Genomic DNA, 25,874 nt, shown 5'->3' on the forward strand with positions numbered 1-25,874 from the left:
CGACTCAATTATCATAAAATTACTTTTTTGATCTTTAAATAAAACTCATTTATTGTAAGAAGCAGCCGCCCCCCCCAACTGGTGAAGTCCACATTATCCAGTCTAGCCTTCATTCAAAAATGTTTGGACACCCCTGCCGTAGAGATACCATTTTATTGTGAAAAGCTCATACCGGAAAAGCCGCTCTTGTTCTGGCTAGCGGAACACAGAGCTGTGCTGATGGCAGGCAGCTACCTGTCAACAACATAGGCTTAGCAGTATCCGAAGTCTGTGAGGCCATTTTCTTCTTCTTCTGTCAGGTATGGTCATGCAGTCCTTCACCGAGTGAAAACTGTTAGATTTCCTCGACTGAACGATCTCAGCTGCTCAAGGAGCCCGGCGATGTTAGCATTTCTGACGTTAGCTAAAGCCTCGATGTTCAGGACGTCGGCGAACAAAGTTGCCCCAGGTGGTGGAAGTTCTCAGTTTCTCTCAGTTATTTACCAAAACATTTCCATTGTAGGCAATAATCCAACCTAGTAATGTCACATTCAAAGCAGCAACCCTACAAAAGGCTAGTGTTTAAAGTTGTCTTGACAACAAATCTCCTGCTGGCTAACTCCCTGCTAACCTGACAGATAAAGCTATTAAGCTACAGTTGTTTTGCCCTTGTGTTCAGATAGCAGGAAACACGTCGCCTCGTTAACAACTTCATGTTACTGTCTGATACTCTAAACGTCTTTTTGCTAAATTATATTAATGTACCTTCCTATGTCTGGTACCCTCTTGTCCTGTTTAAGGATATTGACACAGGTTATTAGGGAAGGTTTAGTGAGACTTAAATTAACCAAGTTAAGGATGGGATTTTCCGTTATGAAAGGTGGTTTCTTGAAATAGCTAAGATTTAACTAAGTCAACGGACTACGTGCCTGGTAGTTCAGTTTTTACGTCTGACATTATAGTATTACTCATAGAGTGTTTAGAGTTGTGAGATAATACAATATAAGATTACAGGCAATAAATAAATAATAAATAAAATGAGACTGCCTGTCAGTTAGACTGTACAGTCGAAATTTTGTTAAAATGTTTGCATAGTTCAGTTCAAGTTCATACTATAAATTAAGTCAATGGAAACTTAAAAAACATTTAACATGAAGTTGTATGGGGCACTTATCCATAGACAATATATCTAGATGTCAGTCTGCACGCCCCCGGATTGGAGAAGCAGACTGGAGTCGCTATGGAAACTAAGCAATGTACTACTATGGAGGGGTCAGCAACAAAATGTATTTTAGTCACCCAAAAAAGTTACATCTAGAAAAATCAATGACTTTCAGTGTTTGTTTTTTGTTTTTCACCGCTTTACCTTACTTTCAGAAAACAATTTCCAACAGGAAAATGAAGCTGATGTAATGCTCTCTTCTAAGCCAGACTCCATTGAGAAAAACAGTGATTTAACATTGCTGAACACAGGAGCTGCTGGTCTACTCCTGCCTTAAACAGTTATTTTGGTTGTGGTATTGCGTGACTTTGTTGTTTAAAAGTGTTATTTTGGATTCATCCAAGTCACACAATAACACAAACTAACTAATTGATTGAAGCAGCGGTAGACTAGCAGCTACCATGTTGATTGAGCTAAAATTGCTGTTTTTGTCAATGGAGTCTTGTGGCTTTCACAAGAGCATAATTGGGGATCTGAATACTTCTACTGCTTCCCCATCAGATAGACTGTCTGTTAGAAAGGTTAAGCAGTGAAAACACTCTTCGCTATAGCACACACTTAATATGATCTTGATTTTCGTTAGGTAGGATTTTTTTAAGTGGTTAAAAAACTTGTTTTGTTGCTGACCCCTCCACAGCAATAAATTGCCTAGCATCCTTATTGGACTTCCGCCTGCTTCTCCAAACTTAAGGTGTGCTGACTGACATCTACTGTATATAACACACTGACTATGCTTAAATACCTCACACAACCCCATGTCAAAAAATCTGATCTACCACTTTAATGTCTGCAGATACCTGATACTATTATACTCCTTTGTTTTAGTTAGATTGTCTCATCAATACATGCTAAAGCCAGGCTTTATTTTCCACTGACTGTACCGTAATAGCCTAATCACTCTGTAAGTAGGTTACCAGCATAGAGTATCCAATGTTTACATGTGATGTCACTTGTCGCAGTTGTTGCAGGTCCTTTCAGTGTGGCTACAGTGTTATGGATGAACCATGAAGGCCCAATTACAAGTCACAGGTAAGTTAGTATTGCAAGTAAGCTTGATTATCAGCGAAAAACAAAAAGCTGTAGTGTTGTTCAGTATTGTTTGTCTTGGGGAAAGCTACAGGCTATAGGACGTTACGTTCCTGCAATGATGAAAAAAGGCCTGAGGAGCTGTCACTGACTGTTGTGTTGATCACAGGGAGGCTACAGGAATTTGTGGTTTATATCTTTATGTTAATGGTTTCATCATGTTGTGGCATCTTTACCAAATGCACTTTCTGACAAATGCTGATCAAATCATTACCTGCAGTTTCACTGTGGTTGTTCTCTTTTCCAGTGCTTTCAGCCAAGCTGAAGGAAAACAAAAAGAACTGGTTTGGTCCCAGCCCGTATGTTGAGGTAGCTGTGGATGGTCAGTCAAAGAGGACTGAGAAATGCAACAACACACACAGTCCCAAATGGAAGCAGGCTGTCACAGTGTGAGTACGACTATTATGATTGTTACGGTAGAGAAATTAGTTGAATAAATACCTTATTAATTATTGGATGTGTCTTTATTGTAGTGGCATGTTCTGAGGTGTAGTCTATGCATGTTTTCTGTATTATAGACCTCTCAGAACCAGGTCTGCTTCTGGTGTAAGGAGCTGGGGATTTTGTGATTATATCAATAAGAGTAAACTAAATAGTTGGCAGTTATATTCTGAGTAAATATCTGATGTATCACAATAAAAATAGGCTTGTTCACAAAGTCCATGCACCCAACACCTACTGCTCATCATGATTGTTGTCAATAAGGTCTAGTTTGTAAAGGTAAGTTAGTTACTGGTAAATCTAATAACCCATCATGAGTATTTTATTAGTAAAGCCATTTATTTTAAATAATTAGAGCATGTTATCTCAAAATCATAGACTGCATGAAGTCTGTGGCTTATTTAACCAGCCTCTAGAACAGAAATGATGTCTTACAAGTCATTTCTGTTTTTTCTTAGAGCACATTTAACTGCACTGATGTCAAATATAGAACAACACTCACATTGAAAGCAAATGGCCAGTGTTAGGAATTTATACTTAATATACTTAAATGATGAATTAGATAAAAGAAAAAACACAGAGAGGTTAAGCCACCCCCATCTTAAGAAAAAAACAAACAAACATAGAAAACAATAATCATCACTGGTTGATTTTTTTTTTTTTTGCCACAGCCTTTGACAGTTTACGAATCCTTTAAGCATTAGTGCAGCTCACCCTAAATCTTTTTTTCTGTGGTGTTGACTTGAATCTTGTCATTTTATCACCTTTCTACAGAATTGTGACTCCGGTCAGCAAGCTGATCTTTCGTGTTTGGAGTCACCAGACACTGAAAGCAGACATCCTTTTGGGAATGGCCATTCTGGAGATCAGTGAGACTCTTAAGGCCAATGACCTGAAATGTTAGTACATACTACTTTATTTCTCCTAAACTGCAATCTTGTGTTTTCTTTAAAAATGTTGATACAAACAAAAATATTATTTCTTGGTAAAGTTTGCTTATACTGTTATTTCGTCATTTCAACTTTTAACATGGAAAATATGTGTTGTCTAAGAAGCAGAGTATGGAGGTAATATTTCTAGGCCCTGTGGATCTGTTCCCACAGAATATTTTGACATATTTAGGACAAAACTCCCACCACATGGCCAGTTTGTTTCAGCTTTAATAAAACTTTGTATCCCTTGTAATCACACTTTCAGTATTCATTCAGTATGTCTCAGTCTATCAGCACAATATACTTGGGAGATGTTGGACACACTGTACATTTGTGTTAGAGTGCATATCTGCCTGTGTTTGTTATGAGTGTGTTTTACTCTGCTTTGATAACCTTAACAACCAACGTGCACAGAACACACACTAGCTCCTCTTTTCCCTGAGATACAAGCCTCGCTTAAGCTTATGATCTTCTGCCTGTTTGGAGTGTGTTTATAGTCTAATGTCTATGGCATGCATATTGTGACATACAATTTTGGTCCATAGTCTATATAGATACTTGCTTTTTATATGCCAATAATAAACAAGATTCTTAAAACTGTGCCTTGTTACACCCCATGTGAGTAAAGTATTTTGAGCTGACAAAGTGACTGATGCTGCCATCTTCAGAGTAACAAAATACCTTGAGAATGAGACGATTATGAATGACCAGTGAGGGGGTCCTTCCTAAAGAACATTTTATTTTCAGATTTTCATTGGGAGAAGTTCATAGATGCAGTGGAAATTTCTGCTGCCTCATTGCAGCCTTAGCATCATCGTTTTCATTTAGTTGTGATCCGTCAGTGTGGGTGTTCATGTGATGATGAGTGTACCTAAGGCGTGATGTCGGTCTTGCAAATTTCTAAGCACCTGTTTAATACTATTTTCTGTACCCTCTTCAGTGTGTGAGGTGGTGCAGACACTGCAGCTGTGTTCTGACAGAGACCCTCGGGATATTGTCGGCGACCTGTCAGTCTGTCTGGACGGCATGCAGGTGGACCCAGAAACCTTCGCCTCAGCAGAGAGAGAACATGGTAAGGAACCACACACAGACAGACATCCACTTCACTAGGTCAACTGCAGGAACAATTTGAGAACATGAACTATGCACAGAATCTTAGGTTTATATATATATATATAACTGTGAAATGTCTCTCTTATTACATTTCTTGTTCCCAATTGTTAAATAACCAACTGTTGCAGTAACATCCCAAGTTATTTTACATTAATGATGTCATCATGTTTTTTGTCATTGTAGCAAATGTTCCAAATGGAAAGGCAAAACAAAATGGAGACAATGGCAACAGGTTCAGTAAACTTTTATAATAAACCTGTACATGCTTTCTTGTTTAAATGATTATGGGTTTGGTAAGAAAAAAGTTATACTTCTGATGAAGTTTGTGTGTTTACTTATAGAAAATGTTCATTGTATAGCTGTAGTATAACTTAAGAAAATATTTTGATCCTCAGATCAAGCAGAGACACGTCTCCCTCCAGTGACTCAGAGGAGTGGGTCATTGTACCTAATGGTCATGCTGTCAATGGTACGGGTTCTCCTTCACGATCTCCAGGAGGCTCTAATGCCTCACGTCCTCCCAGACCAGCCCGACCTCCTCCTCCTACACCTCGCAGACCAGCTGCCTCACCAAGTAGGAAAGCACAAGATATCAAAGAATTTGCAATATAGCTACATTTCGTTAGCATTTCATTTCACATTCTCACATTTTATCGATTTTTTTTTTTCATATACAGACAAAGTGTTCACTGTATTTAACGACTGTAATCAAATCAAATCCACCTCTGCAGATTAATTCACAGACGTAAAGGTTTTTTTTCCTGTGCCATCCTCCCACTCCTCTCCACAGGCTCCTCTAGCAGTTCCTCTCCTAGCGAGCTGAGTGAAGGTCCAGCTTCTGATGGTTCATCACAGGCGTCAGCCAGTGGGTGTTCAAATCAGCAGGATGACTCAGGCGCCGGAGCAGCGACAGCAGTTTCTTCACAGGCAGGGAGTGGCCCCAAACCAGGGACCTCTGCTTCAGCCGCTCTGGCCACCACAACTCCCCGAATTGCACCCATGAGCAACGGTCCCCTACCACCAGGGTAAAAGAGCATCACACTATTCTTCAGTTTTCACTGTAGCCACTGTTAACAGGCAAATTAGACTGCCCCTCCATGATTTATTGGGCTTGTTGGGGGATTTTTGCCACCGTAAAATACATGATTTCACAGCAGCTTTTCTATATAATTGCAGTGCATGTCATTTTAAGGCTTTTTTTGGTAATGAAATTGCAAAAACAAGTGAAAATTGCAATGTTGTTGAATTTTTTTTGTGTAATTTATTAAAAATCGAAAGGCAGACTAGTTTCAGTTAAAAAAAACAGACTTATCTCACTCGTGGATGAATCACACAGCCTCTGTTATGGTGATTTGTTCTGTCTGTTGTCAGTGTGTTTCAGTCATTCTCTGGGTTTTTTTTTGTTGTATAAAAAAGTTTGCCAGTCATTCCTATCGGTAAATGTAAGACGCCTGTGTTGCACATGTCTGCATGTTCAAAACCAGAGACAAGGAAGTGACTTTGATGACACTGTGTAGCGGACTGTGATGAAACTCATGTGAAACTATTTTAACTTGTCAAATCTGAGAAAAAAAATTTGGTGATTGGACAAAAATGCAAGGTTGGAAAGAAGTCACAGAGATCTGTTCAATTTGTGTTAATTGTGTTGATCAAAACATCCTGGATGGGTTAACCAGACTGTGGCCTCAGGAATCTTTGTGTGTGTTGCTGTGGTGTTATGTAGCAAAGCTGTAGGTGTTTTAAGAGTTATAGTTTTTCAGTGACAGAATCCAGTTTCTCAGTAATTGACCTCTATCTGTATCCTGTTTCCTGTGCTTTGTCTTTACTCGCTCATTTTTATTGTCTCTGCAGGTGGGAGCAAAGGGTGGACCAGAACGGACGGATGTACTATGTGGATCACATTGAGAAAAGGACAACTTGGGAAAGGCCTGATCCTCTGCCTACAGGGTACCAAAACACTTGTTTCATCATCTATACTATGAATACTAACATGGTCCTTGCTGTGCTTTGTTGGCCTTCTGTTATAATAACATAAAAATGATCTCAGATTAGCACAAACGTATTTCATAACCACTTTTACTGTTACAGTAGAGCTGCACTCTTTTTTTCACGCCATGTTTTTAAATGTATTTACTAGATAAATACTGTCAGAGATTAAAACTTCTTGTGTGTCATATGGATCTCATGTGGAGCCCTCAGGCACCGCAGTCATTTAGTCTACATTGTCAACTCTACCCTGCCTTCTTCTTACTTTCCTTGCTCTGTAGGTGGGAGCGTAGGGTGGACCCGATGGGTAGGGTGTACTATGTTGACCACATTACCCGAACAACGACATGGCAACGCCCCACGCAGGAGTCAGTGCGTAATTACGAAGAATGGCAGCACCAGCGCAGCCAGCTGCAGGGAGCCATGCATCAGTTTAACCAGAGGTTCATCTATGGGGTGAGAGCACTTGCTGTATTGAGTCACTGGATTTGTTACATTCAGCGCACACAAAGCACAGTTTGACATTTATTTGTTTTGACTTACCATAAAAGCCCATCGAGACATGATTCATGACCTATAGTAAATACTCTGCTCCGAATAAGAATCAGTATCTTATATTTTTTCTCAGAGCTCATTTATACTTCATTTACATACAAAAACAGATCAGTGTGTTCAAACATTAAAGGTTTAAAAGTCACTGCTCTCATACTTCCATACGTCCTTTATGATGGCGTAGATACAGCCAGTAGAGGGCACTACTGATGGCAGAGTCAAATGTGTCAAGGCGACGGTTGAGGAGGTCCCTTTTAACAGAGGCAGTGTTGTAGACGGCGGTTGTCTGTTAGGCCATTAAATACTTGTGACATATGTATGGAGAAATATTTTCACTATATTACTATATTACTGTTTGTTACGCCGTTGTGTAAATGTCTGATGTTTTCTACAGTTGTATCTCGTTTGACCTACACCAAAATCCCCTTTCAGTCTCAGGTGGTACTGCTTTGATCGTTTGCATCTGTAATCTTTTAGAGAACATGCATAAATATGTAAAATTGAACACAAAGTGCTAACAGAAGACTTCCTCTGTTTCTTTATATGTATCTAATGTTGAGCATAAATGACCCTAAGAAGTTCACCTCCATTGTTAAAAAGTGCTATAATTACATCTACTCCCTCTCCTTTTAAAAAAGATCCAGTATAGATGAAAATTCAAATATTGTTATATTCATGTCCACAAAATCCAAATCACTGAGATTTATGGTGAGAACAGTGAAGCTCAAACATCCAAGTGAAGTAATAATAAGACGAAAACATTGTATAATATAAGACAGTCAGTTCTTGGTTTTCAACATTTTTGGCTTGCTCCCCAAAATGAGGTGACTTGCTGACCTTGCAGAGACAGAACTTAAACCTCAGATGATGATTTTTGTTTTCCCATTTCAGGTTTACTTTGTTTTACTGGGTGTACATTATTTTGTTTGCTTGGAAGTAAATCAAATCACAACAAAAATAAAATTAAGCCAAAACTGCCTCAAGGGGTTTTCCAGCATGGGAGACACTGCTGTAGACAGTCCCAGCTGTTGCCATTTCTTGTCCATGTGTGACATCTGTCCTGCTTCTCAGTGTTTTTGACTGTATGATCCTTATACTGAAAAACTACTTGAAAAACTTTAAAACAAAGTGGGAAAAGAGATGAGAATGCAATGAGGTCACTTACACTTGCTTTACAGTACTTGTAAGCTATATTAAAGTATGCTTGCTTTAACTGGTTGTGACAAAGGCAGCTTTTAAGGTTTTTTAGGCTTTTTTAGACTCAATATGTGTCTCTCTCTCTTACTTTGGCTCAGCTCCAAGACCATTTGGCAGCCACGACCAACAAAGAGTTTGACCCGCAGGGACCTCTGCCACATGGTTGGGGTAAATATTAAGGAGCATTGAAAATTATTTTAGCTGTAGTTACTGAAATTTTAGGAAAAACACAGTAAAATGTGATACTAATTTATTGATATATACACACACACGCACACACACACACATACACACACACACACACACACACATATATATATATATATATATATATTTTTATTTATAAACATTATTTTTTTGTTTTGTTTTTTATAACAGAGAAAAGAACCGACACCAATGGGAGAGTATATTTTGTTCATCACCCAACACGGACAACACAGTGGGAGGACCCCAGGACACAAGGGTGAGTGTATGCCTGTGCAATTCTGTGTTATGTAATGTGTATGTTGATACTGTCATACCTTTTATTACACTGACCATAAAGGATTCTGCCTCACTTTGCTGTAGTTATGTTTTATCTTCTGTAGGAAGGGCTAATGGGCCAGAAACCTGCTCAGCTCCAATGTTACTAAAACACTTCAGAGTAGAAAATCTGTCCTTAGAGTGAAGTATAAGAATGGAGTGGACGCAAATGTGGTTCTTCTTTTAGGCCTAGGAATTCACTGCTATCTTAAAGTTGGAAATGACTCATATCAGCTCGAGGGTGGAACAGCACTACAAAGCTGTCTTTACCTGTAATGAGTGACCAGCAGGTGGATAATGACAGACAAATGCATGCGAACAGTCTTGGAGGTGTGGAAGTATTGACTGTAGAACGTTTAACATAATTAAAAGCATCTTAGAATATATTAAGTTGATTCTAGCATGGTTATTTTGTACCAGATAATTGCTCTAAACTGTGCTTGCACTGAATCATGAATAAACTGCTACTAATAAAGAAGTTATGTGTCCAAAAGAAAAGAGCATCTGACTAAACACAGTTGAATGTCATGAGTTAATGACTGTGAAGCAGTATGTAGGAAGCCCTGATTTTATTTGAATATTAAGGATATGTTATTCAACCCTTCCTGGTTTATACTGCTGCAGTTAAGTTTGTAAATTTAAAAATAGCGTATCTGTGTTCTGTTTTCAAAAAAGATAAAAAAAATCTGATATTTCTAAGCTCTTGAATTATTTTAATAAAATATATGAATTATTTATATCAATCTGAAAAGGTATCTGATTAGTAATCAAGTATCATGTCACCCTGTGTATATCAAGAAAACTTCAATGCAAAATCAGACAGTTATTTAGTAAAGATAGATATTAAAACATTTAATCCTGTTATTAATATTTTTTTTATTATTAGGAATGCACAAATATAACTTACTGTATGTAAATACAGCATATATTGATATTTATATCTTGATATTGTAATGTCTGCTGTTTGATGTGGACATAGATAAGTAACTCTGTTAGTATATCTTTGTTAGTAGAGCAAATTTTCTTTTAGAATCAGATTCCCTCATTCAACTTTCTTTGTAAATTTTGTGTGTATTAATCTATTTTTTAAAGCATCTCTTTCTTGAATTGTCATAATATTCTAGTTTATGTAATACAAAATGGCCATACAATATACAGGATATTAAACCACCCTCCCCCTTTCCCAGCCCTCTGATCTCTCCTCTCAGTCTTCCAATACTGTTTGATCCAAACGAAGTGACATAGGATATAAATCGAGTCCATGTTTTACTGAAGTCAGCCTTTTTCCCCCATAGGTTAAATGTTATCTTCTCTAGTTTTAGATGGAACATGACATCCTTCAGCACTCTGGTATGAGAATGAGGTTTAGGATTTCTCTTATTTAACAGGATGAAAAGTCAAGATAGCAGTGTATTTATCTTTTGTGTGTTTGATGTTTATTTGTGTGTATTTGTACTGCGCAGGCTGCTGAATGACAAGCCCTTGCCAGAGGGTTGGGAGATGAGGTTTACTGTGGACGGTATTCCTTACTTTGTAGACCACAACCGGAGAACCACAACCTACATTGACCCTCGCACAGGGAAATCTTCACTGTGAGTTCTTGTTTAAATGTTAGCCTTAAAGGAATGAAAATGACAATTTCTTCATTAAAAAGGCGTGCTGCATTACCTTGAATTCATCAAGACAACCTTGTTTGTTCTAGTATGCATCCATGATAAACGGCTAACATATTGATATATTGTGGACTACATTAAACATCAACAAAACTATACTGAAACATCAGTGTACAAACTCTTTCACAACTCTTGCAATGTAATCCAGGTCTCATTCATCCAGTCGTTTACACATGCATTTCTGCTGAAAACCTTCTATTTAAAATTGAAGTTAAGGTGAATCCTATCTATGCCCTCTTTAAAGCAAGACCTCAACAGCTATGTTTTTTTTGGCGAAATTGCATGTGTTTGGGAGGTACTGATGATAGGACTGAATAAATGACACATGGATTATACTGCACAAGTTGTGAGAGAGTTTGTAAAAGGCTATTTTCATATAGTTTTGGTGTTGTTAAACCCCCCAATAAGTAAATAAATATTGTCACCATTTTCAGTCCGGGCATACAAGAAAAACTACACCTTTCTTCATGAATTCAAGGTGATATGACTTGAAAAACTGATTTACAAACAGTCATTTTGTGGGCGCACTATTCCTTTAACATGATTATGTTGAATGCAACCTTTACTTAAGCAGCACTCACTTCAGGTCATCTGCCTTTTTAAGAAACTAGTATTTGTCCAGGATCTTTAGCCTGTATATTTATGTAATTTAGATCCACATATTTGTCCTCTTAAAAGCAACCCTTCCAAATTTCAGAGTGTAATTAGATTAAATGTTGATAGAAAAATAATGATCAGTGCAGGTCTACATGCTTTTAAATCAGTCATTGATGTCACATCAGATGATCTTAATTACAATGATGATGAAAAGCTTGACTAGAGCATCCTTAAAACAGTATACTTTACCACAGTGGCAGCATAATTTCACTTTTCAAGTCACGTGAATGTGAATAAACAGTGACACACATCATGTGCATACATTACCTATATGTACTTGTTGGCTGGACATTGAAACTGGTTCTTATGGTCTTTTCCACAGTGAGAACGGGCCACAGATAACCTATGTCAGGGACTTCAAAGCCAAAGTGCAATACTTCAGGTTCTGGTGTCAGGTATGTACTGCACAACAGCTGTTGAAATGCTTTGTTATCTCCTATGATTGTTATATATCTTTCTTTATCTTTGTGCTGCTCCTTTGTGGGCACTCATGTCTCTAGAGCTTGAATGTGCAAAGATAAAAGTTAAAGTTCAGTTATGTACCCTTCAAAGGATTCAAATTATCTGAAGTGTTAAGTGTTGAGTTAAAGTATTTTTCCCCTCTCAGCAATTATCGATGCCTCAGCACATTAAGATTACCGTCTCCCGGAAAACCTTGTTTGAGGATTCATTTCAACAGGTGATCATTTCAATAAACTGTATACTTTTTTGCAGTTCTCTGTTTAGTGGATCTGTCTTGTCAATGTTTGAGGTCTGTAACTGTTTTCGTTGTTCATCTGCATTCAAAGATCATGAGCTTCCACCCTCAAGACCTGAGGCGTAGACTGTGGATCATATTCCCCGGAGAGGAAGGTTTGGACTACGGGGGTGTGGCCAGGTAATGTCAACTGAAGTTACATTTTGTACTAATGCGTCTTATTGTATGACTCCTAAGGTGTGTTTTATTCTCATTTAAAGCTATTCTGACACCACCCTTTCCTCAGAAAACCTGTTGTAGTAATACCCGCACATTATTTTCTGATTCTCCAAAACCACTTTAACCAGTATGACCACTCTGCTTAATTTTCTTTTGTCCTCTGTGGCTTTATTTTCAGGGAATGGTTCTTCTTGCTCTCTCATGAAGTACTGAACCCCATGTACTGTTTGTTTGAGTATGCTGGCAAGGACAACTACTGTCTGCAGATCAACCCTGCCTCTTACATTAACCCTGATCACCTCAAGTACTTCAAGTTCATAGGACGCTTCATTGCCATGGTACCTGAACTCTTTGTCAACATGAATATGATTAGACCAGACTGGCTCATTAGGGTACTTGGCAAAACTGAGCAGAACGTCAGATGCATTGAACGTGCAGCTAAACAGTTCTTCCTGCTGGGTCTATAAGCTTTTTGGAGTAGCTGATGTCATGCTTTGCTCCTCTCATCCATGGATCTGATCAGCTAGGTCCAGATTGACAGGTCTAAAGGAGGGAAAAAAAATAGAAGAAACAATGAGTTCCGTCTGCGCTGCATTTATTGAACTAAATAAACATGCAAGTTTAGAGGGGGGACCCAGCCCAGAATGATTAAAAAAAGGGACGCACACACAAGATAAAAAAAGGGAAGTTTGCTGGTGTGCTGAGTGTACAGACATGAACCTGCTAAACAACAGCTTTTCTGCATTGTCCTGTCTCTCTCCTTGTGCAATTATGCAATTCTTCCCCCAAAAGGGGGTGTGGCTTCAATGAAGATATAATGCCGGTCGTGACAGTTATACATGTGGGCTTATAAATATGCCTTATAGCTATGGGCAATTTATTTATTATTGAAAATAATATTATTGACATAATAGTCCATTTTCTCTGTTATTAGATTTTTCTGTGTTGTATTTTTCTGTTTTAAATACAATTGTTTACCTGACTGTCTTGTATTGTTCTTTTCTAGGCCTTGTTCCACGGCAAATTCATCGACACAGGTTTCTCCCTGCCTTTCTACAAGCGTATCCTGAACAAACCTCTGGCTCTGAAAGACCTGGAGTCCATAGATCCAGAGTTTTACAACTCGCTCATCTGGATTAAGTACGTCTGGGGACAAAAAGAGAAAATATGGGACTTGGTTGGTGGGTAGCTGATGATCATGTACATAGTATGGTGATCATGAGGTGGGTTTTCACAAGTGGATGGAAACGTTAGCATGTATATGTCACATAAAATGGTATGTTTGTCCTTTACTGTGGTTTAGGCAAGGCAAACTTATTATACTTATGCACATTTCATACCCAAGTCAAAGTTCATTGTGGGCCAATAACAAAGCATGTCCCACAGGGCTGTACAAGCAGTGATTTCAATTCAGTATCAATTTCAGTTTGATCTCTCAAGTCCAATATCAAATATCATAACAAGCCTCAGAGGGCTTTACAACATAAAACATCCCTCCAGCATCCTCAGCAGATAAGGAAACACTCCCCCCAAAAAAACGTTGAACAGGACAAAAAAGTTCACACTAAACTGTTTTCATGTTGAAAACATTCATTAAGATGTTTCATTGTCAAATAATATGTGAGCACCATATTCTTTACAAATAAGAAGATTTTCTTTACCACTTACCATAATTCCAACATTTATGATGTGGGGTAACAGTTACACTGCTGTTACATTTGTTTTTGCAATTAGTGGAGCTTTAGTCGGGAAGTGTGCTTATTTGCTTATTTGCCAGAAGTTAGATGTGCCGGGCTGTTCCCTGGACTAGTTGCTAGGTAACCAGTGGAGTTTCCCTAGGTGCCGGCCAAAAAATAGGCTGGCACATAGTCCCTCGTAAAGCGTCGAACAAACAAACAAGATGTAACATATTAACATATTTGCAAGTACCGGTGGGTGGATTTTGTTATTGCTAATAGTGATAATGACTCTCTGGGCTGTAGGGATAATAACATAGAGGAGTGTGGTCTGGAGATGTTCTTCTCCGTTGACAAGGAGATCCTGGGGGAGGTCACCACCCACGAGCTGAAACCAGATGGAGGGAACATCCAAGTCACAGAGGAAAATAAGGAGGAATACATCAGGTACAGCTACGTCCGCCACTGCTTCTCATCCACCATCTATCTTCAACACCTTTACATTCAGCCTCTATCACTTACACATTACACACAGCACTATCCAGGCTGAACTGCAATAGTATAACACATTGATAATTTAATTTCCCTTACAAGTCAAACTCTGGCAATATTTTATGTGAACCAAGTATTTTCATTTTCCTGTAATGTGAAATCGACAGGTAATATAGAGCGGTAATGGTCATTATTTAACTAATTGCATTGCATGTATATAGCAGCATTTAACGTAGTGTTGATGTCCATTACTACTTAAAAATCTAAAAATATGTATTGCACTTTGATTTGATGATTTAAGACTTCAAAAAGTAAAGTTCTTCATTTTTAAGCAGTCAAGAGTCTTCATTCCTTCTGTATGTTAGATTTTATTTTAAGTCATAATGTTGATCTTTATATTTTTGTACGCAGGTTGGTGGCAGAGTGGCGGCTGTCCAGAGGTGTAGAGGAACAGACTCAAGCTTTCTTTGAGGGCTTCAATGAAGTTTTGCCTCAGCAATACCTTCAATACTTTGATGCGAAGGAATTAGAGGTACTGAAGTAACTGAACCTATTCCCCACAACTTTTACCAAAGCAGGAAAGTTTGATGTTTTGGGCAGTGTTAATTCTAAAGGAAACCATTCTCCAAACTGAAATGTGCGCTGTCTACACGTTAAAGATCTTACTTCCGTCTTCCTCTTAGGTGATGCTGTGTGGGATGCAGGAGATCGACCTGGTGGACTGGCAGAGAAACACAATTTACAGGCATTATGCCCGAAGTAGCAAACAGATCCTCTGGTTCTGGCAGGTTGGTGCATACAGTTGCACACTCAGAGTGTACTGTTGATTTTATTTTATTTTCTTTGAACTCCAAACTAAAAACTGTTTTGGATTGAATCGCTTTTATGCTCTTGCGTCATAGACTGTAAGTCTTCACGGGGTCTAAAGAATTTTAAAACTTTTGATAAAGCCAAAAAAACAACGTGTGATTTTAGCAGAATTATATGTTATTTAAAGATATGTCATACTGTATTTGCTGAGTGGTATAAACACAGAATGATCTGTTGACAGTTTGTGAAGGAGATGGACAACGAGAAGAGGATGAGGCTGCTGCAGTTTGTCACAGGAACCTGTCGCCTTCCTGTGGGCGGCTTCGCTGATCTGATGGGTATGCAGAATAGACACAAATATGCTCAAACACTACATATCACATCAGAACAGACTTTGATTTAATCTTTATGCTTCTTATTGATTTTTTACAGGAAGCAATGGCCCTCAAAAGTTCTGCATTGAGAAAGTGGGCAAAGAGAACTGGCTTCCACGAAGCCACACATGGTAAGTTAGAGGGTGTCTGCAGGTCCTTAAAAAGTCCTAAAATGTCTTAGATTCAACTTTAAAAATATGGGGCCTTAAAAGTTATGAAATGGTCTTGAATCTGAATTCACCAGGTCTAAATTTTTACATTTTATCTAATGTAATTTAATGTAATTTATCCCTCTTTCCAATTTCATTTTGCCAAAATAAGTCAAGCTCTTCACGTGCAGGTCCACATTCTGATGTTACAAATTCTTAAAACTTAACCACTGAACCTAATACCTACCTCTTCACAGGACCATATATACATGCATATACTACATGTATATACTTACCTTTATACTTACCTCCAAACTTGAATACAAATTATGACTTTTCCAAAAATCATTTATTAAATTTTGTTAAAAATTACTTAGGTATAGGTGATAACAAACATTAAATTTTGAGTGTCTGAAACCCGCAGACACACTTTATTATTATACTACGTCAGTAGAAGTCCACATGTCCAAACTTATGCAGGATTACACCAAACCCTCTTAGTCATTTCTTACTAAAACAGTCACCAGCGTTCCTTTTTGGCATTTGAAGTTATGTAATGCATTGTTATTGTAGCTTGAGTAATACAGTTTTTACACTGTTATAGAGAATAAACTGAACATTGCTCATCTAATAAATCAGAATTTCATGATTACCAGTAAACAAAAAGGAACACAAAGCCATTTCTTTTATTAGCATTTATGTCAAAAATGTTTAAACTGCAGATTACACCTATGTTGAAAATGCATGTAATTCTGTGAAGAGTTATCAAGGTTCTTTTCCTTTTTCTCCACGTAGCTTTAATCGTCTGGACCTCCCTCCTTACAAGAGCTATGAGCAGCTGAAGGAGAAGCTCATGTTCGCCATAGAGGAGACCGAAGGCTTTGGTCAGGAGTAATTCAACAGGAGCAGCAGGATGGGATGGAGGAGAGTGGGCTTGGAGGAGCCATATCCATTTCAAACGAGCACTTTTCGACACTTGCAGCCGGGAGCTGCGTGCAAACTGGTAGATGGGCGTACAAATCTTTATTTTCTATCAAACTATCATATGCAGTAACAACCGTTTCTAAGCTGTTATGACACCAGAACCTGATTCATTTATCCTCCTCACTCTGTATCACTTCTCACCTACATGATTAGTTCCACCCTAATCCTGCTGATCTCACTTCGCCCTGGTCAGGCGATGGAGGCAGAATAGATGCCTTTCTCACCCTGTCAAGTCTGTACTCGCCGTATGTTGCGCAAGTGCAGTTTCTACACGTACATCTGTCAATCCGTGCAGTAGTCACTTCTTTAGAGCCGCCTCGTCGGGTCTATGCACTAGATGTAATGATTTTAGAGAAAAGAACCTTATTTTGTGCATTTTGACTTAAACTAAAACAGTTCATATCAAGTATCATCAAAGGCACATATATGGTTTTGGGTCTTCTAGACTCAGCTTTTATTTTCCTTTAGTTGTGAAGATGAATGGATGGATGATTTTTTTAACAGCTGACTGAACTGACTCCCGTAGCACATACACGGTTTCTTTAATATCTTTAATAAATATGATCATGCTGATATGATACTTTCTCTTATTTTGACAGGCTGATTTCTTAACTTTATAAGGAGTTGAAACGTTTAAACTAGTTTGCACATAGTTATGTGAGCAGTATGGCGGTTGTGATTGTTCTTAAGAGAGGTTGTATTTTTATGTGCAATAGTTTTGTAGAAATTTTGCCAATAATAGAGCCAAACAGTGATTTGTTTGATCATTTTATAACACTTTGGTAAGTTTCAGCGTTTAGTATTGATTTTAATTCTCAATATAAACTAGAGAACATTTGCATATTTGCAATTGTGTTCAGCAAAACTGGTTTGGTTGTGATTTGATTTGACAAACTTTGCCTTCCCACAATGATCTGTGTGCTGTATATAATATCAGCCTGTTTGACCTTAAATGGTCACATGCTTTACCAGTCTGGGAGACTGAAAAGAGTGAAGTCTTGATAATTATGAGCCGTTACTAATGAAGTGGGAGCTTTACGATTGATTTGTTGGCTAATGACCTATTCCCACTGAAAGGTAGCCAATTCTCTGGTAGATGTCCAGAATTAGGGTAATGTCAGTGTTTTTCAACCTGGACTCTACTGTTCCATGTTTTTCTGTCTGAGTGACTTGTAGGAGCAACAATTTTTGAAATTGGTCTTGCATTGCTCACCGTGTGTCCATTGAAGGTGCTTGGTTTGCCACTGACAGACTCAGATTGTTATCATAAGTGTCTCATTATGGAAAGGATCACCACAGAGTTTGACTTTTTGTGAAAAAGAAAGATCTTAAACCAGAGACAGCTTAATCTGAGCCTGTCACTTGCCCTTGCTCAATACTCAGACAATTTAAAAATTTGCTCTTATTAGTCACTTGGACACGAAAACATGGGAAAATTGGCTCCAGGTTGAAAAATACCAAAGTTACGCTTTAAGTATTATCTAGGGTTAATAATGAAGATACAGAATCCTAACTGTTTAATGTGTTTAGTGACTAATACAGTTTATGTAAATATACTTACAAAGTAGAAGATGTGTTTAACATCTTAATACATTTCGTTCAGCCAGGCAGCGGAGCCCCGTGAGTCGCAGGTGTAAGTTGATAATAAGATTTGAATCAATGTAATATAAAGTGGCCCTAGTTTTATAGGGTTTTAGGTATTCAGATTTGTACAGTAGTATACTAGAGTATCCCATGTCTTTTCCAAAAAAAAAAGCTCAGCTAACTTCAAACTTAAAGTTTCTTTTTGCTATCAGGTCGAGTATCACATAAATACAATTACTATGGAACCAATCTACCAAAGGATTTTATTTAATAATCTTTTGAAAACCAATCGGTTTTTAACATCCCCCTAAATGATTATTTATTTGAATTCATTTGTCACTATAAGGTTGTTAGTCATCCTATATTATATTAGTGGGTAACACTGTAAGGTACAAAAAGCTCAGCTTCTTCAATTTTAAATACGACATTTGAACAAAATTCCAACCTGTAAAGTGATATTTTTTAATGACTTTTAATTGTGCAAATATCAAGCTGTGTCGTATGTGCGTGGTGTAAATTACATGTGTATGCCAGATCATTTAAAAATCTTAATAACAAATTCAGTGTCACCTAGTTGACTTGAAAGTTCCCAGTAAAAATGTAAAAAAAACATGTCCACAAATTTGACTCATATATTTGCCTGTGTGTGAACCATGTGGCTGTATATTATTACATATGCTGGTACTACACACAAAAAAAGCTTGAAGTCTCCCTCACTGACCTAACATGTATTGACCCTCAGTCAATACCAGTTACTGCTCACTTTCTACTTAATTGTATCTGATGTGTCACATTATCTCATATTTTCCCCTTTATTAGAGTTAATACAAACATATACACCTGCAAAACTCAGTGTGTAGCTACTGGTGTGCAGACTTGTGAAGAGATTATTGTTTAAAAAAAGGAAACCTTGCTTTAAAAAAAGGTTTGTGATTAAAATGTTTACTGTTGAATATTTTAACAGATTACAGTTAATAATTATAGCACCTTGACACTCCAAACTGAATTAACCACTTCACTGTTTAATCACTGCTGTGTTCCAGATCGTGGAGCAGTTTAATGTATAGAAATATGCAAACTAGTGTTTAAGTTGTACTGATTGCATTGTAAATCATGTCGATACTGTAATCACTGTTTTTTCTTTTTGAAGCTCTAACTTTTTTGATAAGTGGAAGTCAATGGTTGAATACTATTTATTTGGAAAATAGGTTTCATGTAACAGTGGACTGGACTGATTGAGAAAAAACAGTAATAAAATGATTTAAACACTGGGCTCCTGCAGGACAATTGTGATGTGTTGATTTTTTAACACTGCAACATTTTTCATTTCTTCATTGTATCCTACACACAATTCATCTTTTTTTTTTTTTTTCCCCCACCCCGAATTAAACATAAGACTAAGGACACATAAAACATTCACTTGGAAGAAAAACACAAACATTTTTCCTAAATTAATTATGTTATCTCAAAAATTCAGAAAAACAAATTGTTTATTTTCCATGAAAATATGTCTTAGAGTTTTAAAATAATCTATTATTATTAATCTATTATTAATCTAATCTATTATTATTAATCTATTAATCTAAGTATTAATCTAAAATCACAGTGACACAGCACTCTGAAATAGGGTGTTCTGCAAGAGTGCTTTAACTTTTGATACTTAAAGTATGTTTTGCTAACAATACTTAAAAAAAGAAGTATAACATTTTGAATGCATGACTTTTACTATATGTGGTATTACTGCAATTACTTTTTAAGTAAAGGGTGTAAATATTTCTTGAATCAATTTACATAATTAGTTATACTTTATCCTGATAAAAAGAAGAAAAAAACAATTTATGGTGTAAAGCACATAAAGTAGCCTACTGTTTTAAAGTGACAGTAATTGGCAAAACGTTCTCAGGGATTATGGGTCTTGTACACTACAAAGCTCAGCAGCTATTTTTAACCCCATTGTCATTATAGACTATTACAGAAATGATAAACAAATGGCTCCTGTGTTGTCTCAAGAGAAAAAAAAGAGTCTTTCATATAAATTTAGGTTTTCTAGAAGTGTAGACTTGTATGACTAAATGACACAAGCACTTACAGTGATTCTGACTGTTGGGGGGAATAAACACGAGTGTTACCTTTCAGATTAAATCATGCATGTACATGTTCAAGAAGGGAACAAGAACAGCTTGTAATTAACTTGGAGTGTGCCTTCAGTGGTCATTTAAAGTGAATTAAGGTGAATTTTACAGGACCACAATGAGATTAATGTTGCAACATCCTGCAGTGAGCGTGGGCGTTAACTTTTATGTATTACAACACTGTAGCCTTTATGTGTACGCCCTTAAAATAGTTTTACTCTAAAATTCACTCTCATATAATATAATAGGCTGTGCAGACACTAAATGACTCATGCAGACACCAAAGTTACTCAACAAAATCCGGTTTTACAGCAAAAACTGTACACAGTACCACAATAGGGATGGAGTCACCTCTGGCCTTCATTACTCAATAGACCTTTTCCACGGGTGACATTTTGACCTGTCAATGTAGCAAGAAAATGAAGGAACACTTTTAAATTAAAATATTTACATAACATATACATTAAACATATTTTGGTGTATTGACAAAACTTTCAAGTTCACATTTTTTTCTTTTTAACTGTGGTGCCAAAAGCATCACACTAGTTGCATACATAAACTGATTTGTATTGGCTGACTTCCCTCAATCAATATTCTTCGAAACACAGAGGACCCTTTTTTGGAACAAGCAAGCCTGCTTCCATCACAACAATTAACGTCTGTATTATTGTTATTCAAAACACATCTGAAAAGGGCTCTAATTTGCAAAGACCCATACCAGTTCATTGATTCATGTGTAATGCATTTCACTCTCTAAATACAAACGTTTGGTCGTTTTTATCAATTGTGTATTACTGCCTAATCTTAATCATTTTTTCTTTAAATCAATTATGCAACCTTTGTGTATTTTTTATTTTATTTTAATGAGTGATTATGGTTATGTAATAGTGGTGGTATCTCTATAAGATATTTTTGGCTTTTAACCTTTCCTGCACAATGTTTTAACCTTTTTCTTTTTCTGTCTTTTCCATACATACACCTAAACTAAAATCTAACCAAAACACACTAAATGACACTGAGCATACATAGGAACCTAAGTTAACGTGCTGCGCTACGGCAAATTTTTGCTGCGACACATCATTCTGGAACGTGAGTGCAACCTGATATTGTGTCCGGTCGGGTGTATTGAAAGTCATGGCAGGTCCTGATCTGATAAAAACTCTCCTGTATACCGTCAATAATCTGCTGCAGCAAGAGAAGTACAAAGCGGCGTTAGCTGTTTTGAAAGGATTCAGAAACGGCGCCGTGTAAGTACGAAAAGTCAAAAAGTCAGCTAACCAGCTAAGCTAACATCGCTTACTTCTACACCACATAACGACTGATGATAGCTGACAGGTGCTGGTTAGAGCAGCTGTTACTGACTATATTGACCTTGTTTCGGTGTCAGACAGCACTGACATTATAGTTTGTGTGTGTGTGTGTGTGTGTGTGTGTGTGTGTGTGTGTGTGTGTGTGTGTTGTCTTTATTTCTTTTACAGATACGGGGCCAAAATCAGAGCACCACATGCTCTGGTGATGACATTTCTATTCAGAAGTGGCAGGTAAGAGTTTGAGCTGTATGAACTTCTCGTATTAAGCACGTTTAGAAAACCAGTGACAAAGTTCTGTGCAATAAAACCAGAACACACCTAAAACACAAGAAGAAGAAAGACTGACACAAGCTAAGAGCCAACAACTTCACACATAATAAAGCAGGAGAGCAAAATAAGCTAAAATGACAAAAAGTACATGGATAAAATCACAGAAATAAAGCAATTTTAGGTTTTTAGAAGTGATGTAAAAGGTGGGACAGAGCTGGAAACCTTGTTCTCAGGTAGGTCGTTCACATTTTCATTTCATTTATTTTATTTATACAGGAAAGAAAGTAACATCAAGAGACAGATTATCGGCCTGGCATTGCATTTGCAAATGCCTATTTGGCATTTTGCAGATTATTCATATCTACGTTTTATTTTAATAATCGCAGATAAAATCGATTAATCAAAAAGTGCTCTACTTTGGCTCTGCTGCAGCTGTGTATTTCCCTCTAGTCTGTTTTCACCATAAACTGTATTTAAAGATGGACGACGCACCCCACGTATGGTATAGAAAAGTTCCCAAAAGTACAGTATGAGAGTATTACACTAAACCAACACCAGGGAAGGCAGTCTGCAATACATAAAAAAAAGAGTAAGAATTGGAGGAACTTTTAGTTTGTAAAACCTCAGGCAAAATTTATTTATTCATTTTTTGTTACAATTTTCACTTGACTGTGTAAAAAACCTGATGAAAATTTCAGTTTTGATTAAACATTTGCTAAAGGCATTTAAAAAAGTTTTGTGATGGAGTTTGTTATATTCCAAATTCTAGATATTGACAGAGAGATGTTCATTTTAATTGCAAATGCATACCGGTTCCAAATATTGATTATTAGTCTCGTTAACTACTAATAACTGTTATTGGTATTGGCCCTTAGAAACCAATATCTGTCGACCCCCAGGTAAAAGTGGCCTGAATCAGTTGAAAACAGGTCACGAAAAACACATAACAAAACAAAAGAAAAACAGAAATATTCAACAGAGGCAAGACAGCAGAGTACACTGCAAAGTAGAGGTCTAAAGTAAAGTGAGCAAGATGTGATATGAAATTTGAATCGGTCGTTGCAGGTATGTCCTTCTACCAAATAGTGTTTATATGTATGTTGAAATATGTAATAGATGTTATTACTCAAATACAGTATGAGATCTTGTTCCGGATTCAAGTTTAAGTGTGAAAAAATTATCTCTGACAATAACTTCTTTTATAAGGTGATACAGTAATGTGTGCATGGAAAACTGATCTGATGCGATCTGTCTTGTGAGTTGGAAGTAGAGCAGTAAGACAGGATTGGAGTTGTTGTTTTAGATCTGGAAGTAAAATTTAATGCAAAGGCTCTGTCACCCTTTTGGATTAATCTGGACCTCGGAACAACAAGGAACGACACATCCCAGGATCTCAGGGAGTGGGAAAGGACATACTGCAATAAGAGATAAATCGTAATATCTCAAGGCGAGGCCTCTCTGGGCTTTGTCAGTAATCAATATTATATTCAAACTGGTTCTAAAAATAACAGGTAGGCAGTGTAAGAAAGCTGGGATCAGGGAAAGTGGTCTTGTTCCCCAGCCCTGTACAAGTCCCAGGCAGCAGAGTTTTTTTATAAGCTAGAGGCGGGACAGTTTTTTTTTTTTTTGTGTTGTAATCACTACTCCATACATCTCTTAAAGGTTCAGTGTGTAGGATTTAAGAGATATGAATAAGAATAAGAATATGAATAGAATATAATAAATATTATTTTTTTAGTGTAAAATCACCTGAAAATAAGAATCGTGTTTTTATTATTTCAGAATGAAAAGTTTATATCAACATAGGGAGCAGGTCCTCGTCTATGGAGATTGCCCTGTTTCTCCAGTATCCAAGAACAGACGAACCAAACACTGGTTCTAAACACTTGCAATTTTGCGTTTGCTTCTGTAGTTTGCAGCCTCTCAGCAACAAAAGCATTTTTTTTTTGGTTTTTTTTTTTTTAAACATGAAACTGCTTCATTCAGTATTTTTACCGGTTAAAATCACTGGCTCCGTTTGCTTTGGAGAGGAAGAGCCTCTGCAGCAAATAATTTGGCTGATGGTGGAAACGTCCTGAACATCTGGATCAGAAAAAGGGTGAGGACATGTTAAGTTATCAGAGAAAATAGTTGAGCACACATCAGCAGGTGCAGGAACAGCGGCCTCTCTGCGACGTGCCAAAGACAGCTTGATTAAAACCTGCAATACTTAGTGCTAGATACCACTAATTCCCCCTAAATCTTACAAACTGTGTACACAAGCTTAACTCATCTTTCTTCTCTCTGATAGTTTGAAGGACAAGCTCAAAGCCATTTTGAAGGCCACGTACACCCACTCTCGCAACCTGGCATACTTTGTGTTCACCTATAAAGGACTGCAAGCCTTACAGGAGAAGTGCCAGGGAAAGAGTTTGCAGTCTCACTCCTTTCTGGCTGCCTGTGTTGGAGGCTGGTTAGTGTTCGGGGATAACAACAACATCAATAGCCAGGTTTGATAAGCCTGTTGTCCAAAAATCCATTGTTGTCACATTTCCTTGATCCTATCTGTAATTGTAATTGCAGAAGTAAATGTGTTAAGTCTGTTCTTCTTGTTGTTCTGTAGATCAACATGTACCTGCTGTCCAGGATCCTGTTTGCGCTCTCACGGCTGGCTGTGGAGAAAGGATTTATCCCGCAGCCGAAACACGACCCTTTCCCTCTCTTTGCCACGCTGGTGTGGGGCATTGTCTTGTGGCTTTTTGAATATTACCCTCACACCCTCCAGCCCTCACTGCAGTCATCGATGAACTACCTCTACCATGACAGCAATGTGTGGCACGACATAACGGACTTCCTTGTTTATAATAAGCCAAGGACTGCTGCTTAGAAATGAGCAATAGTTTTTTTTTCACCTCGGACCAGCTCACCACAATACATGAATTGCATTCTTATTTTTATAATTATTAATATTGCAAATATTATCAAATGTTGCCTTTTAAAATTGTTTCCTGATTTTAGTTTGTATTGTGTGATTTTTCGGTTAGTGTTTGATCCATTGACGTGTTTGCCTTGTGTGTCAACTCACACCAAATCTCCATACACCAGCGGATTTACCTACCGTTATTATTCGATAAAATCTGCTTTAAATAGCTAAATCTGTATCTACTTAGTATGATTGTTTTTCTACTGATATTTCGGGTGATTGTACGATTTGTCTGATTTTAATATCCAGCACTATGTCAGTCAATACAGCTGCCAGAGAATAAAAGACAAAAGATGTTTAATGCGAAACAGGCTGAAATGCTGTGATCTGTTGCGACCAAAAACTTATGTCAGTTACGACAATAAGTCCGTAGCAGGGAACGCTTCCTAGTGTGCGGCTCAGCAGTCTACTGATTGTTTTTATTTGTTTATCTTATCTTCAGGTTATTTGTTATAAACTCACAGTCAATAAAAAACAGAATAATGATTTATTCTTTAAAAAATAGCAGCGGTTGAACGAGAGCTGGGCAAGTCCAGCACTACTGAGCATCTGCAAAGCAGTATGCAGATTATATTGATGACTGCGTGAAATATGACGTATTGTGTGTGGTAATGATACACTGTCACTCACAGTGTGTTATTACTAATAAAGTGACACCCTGTGGGATTAGGACATCAAGCTCCTCTCTGCAGCACCTACATTTGTTCAGAAGCAGAAGGTGTGCTGTAATTAAATATAATTTAATGAGGACTAAGTGAAATCTCGTTCCAGTCAAACCTGCTTCGAGTCTCTGTTCTTTAAAGACTTAATAATCACTTTTGCTATTCAATACTAATCCAAAAGGAATTTAGCACC

At 37.4% G+C, this 25,874-nt stretch overlaps 2 protein-coding genes across 2 annotated transcripts; both read left to right on the forward strand.

Moving 5' to 3' along the window:
- The first annotated feature begins 153 nt into the window (after window positions 1–153).
- On the forward strand, window positions 154–19,626 carry itcha (itchy E3 ubiquitin protein ligase a). Its single transcript, XM_042505214.2, has 24 exons — window positions 154–299; window positions 2,161–2,230; window positions 2,535–2,676; window positions 3,503–3,627; window positions 4,601–4,732; window positions 4,957–5,005; window positions 5,169–5,347; window positions 5,564–5,798; window positions 6,625–6,720; window positions 7,041–7,215; window positions 8,607–8,676; window positions 8,887–8,971; window positions 10,494–10,622; window positions 11,683–11,755; window positions 11,968–12,039; window positions 12,149–12,237; window positions 12,455–12,614; window positions 13,283–13,416; window positions 14,259–14,399; window positions 14,856–14,976; window positions 15,128–15,232; window positions 15,496–15,592; window positions 15,687–15,759; window positions 16,573–19,626. Exons 2-24 carry the CDS (start codon window positions 2,206–2,208, stop codon window positions 16,670–16,672), a joined length of 2,607 nt encoding a protein of 868 aa, XP_042361148.1. The 5' UTR covers window positions 154–299; window positions 2,161–2,205; the 3' UTR covers window positions 16,673–19,626.
- Window positions 19,627–21,537: 1,911 nt separating this feature from the next.
- On the forward strand, window positions 21,538–25,327 carry pxmp4 (peroxisomal membrane protein 4). The gene is made up of 4 exons (XM_042497704.2): window positions 21,538–21,724; window positions 21,956–22,018; window positions 24,348–24,546; window positions 24,660–25,327. Exons 1-4 carry the CDS (start codon window positions 21,612–21,614, stop codon window positions 24,921–24,923), a joined length of 639 nt encoding a protein of 212 aa, XP_042353638.1. The 5' UTR covers window positions 21,538–21,611; the 3' UTR covers window positions 24,924–25,327.
- Window positions 25,328–25,874: the final 547 nt, after the last annotated feature.

Source organism: Plectropomus leopardus, chromosome 2, assembly GCF_026936395.1.
Source record: "Plectropomus leopardus strain MGB_pleo_1.0 chromosome 2, ASM2693639v1, whole genome shotgun sequence".
NCBI classification, from domain to species: Eukaryota; Metazoa; Chordata; class Actinopteri; order Perciformes; family Serranidae; genus Plectropomus; species Plectropomus leopardus.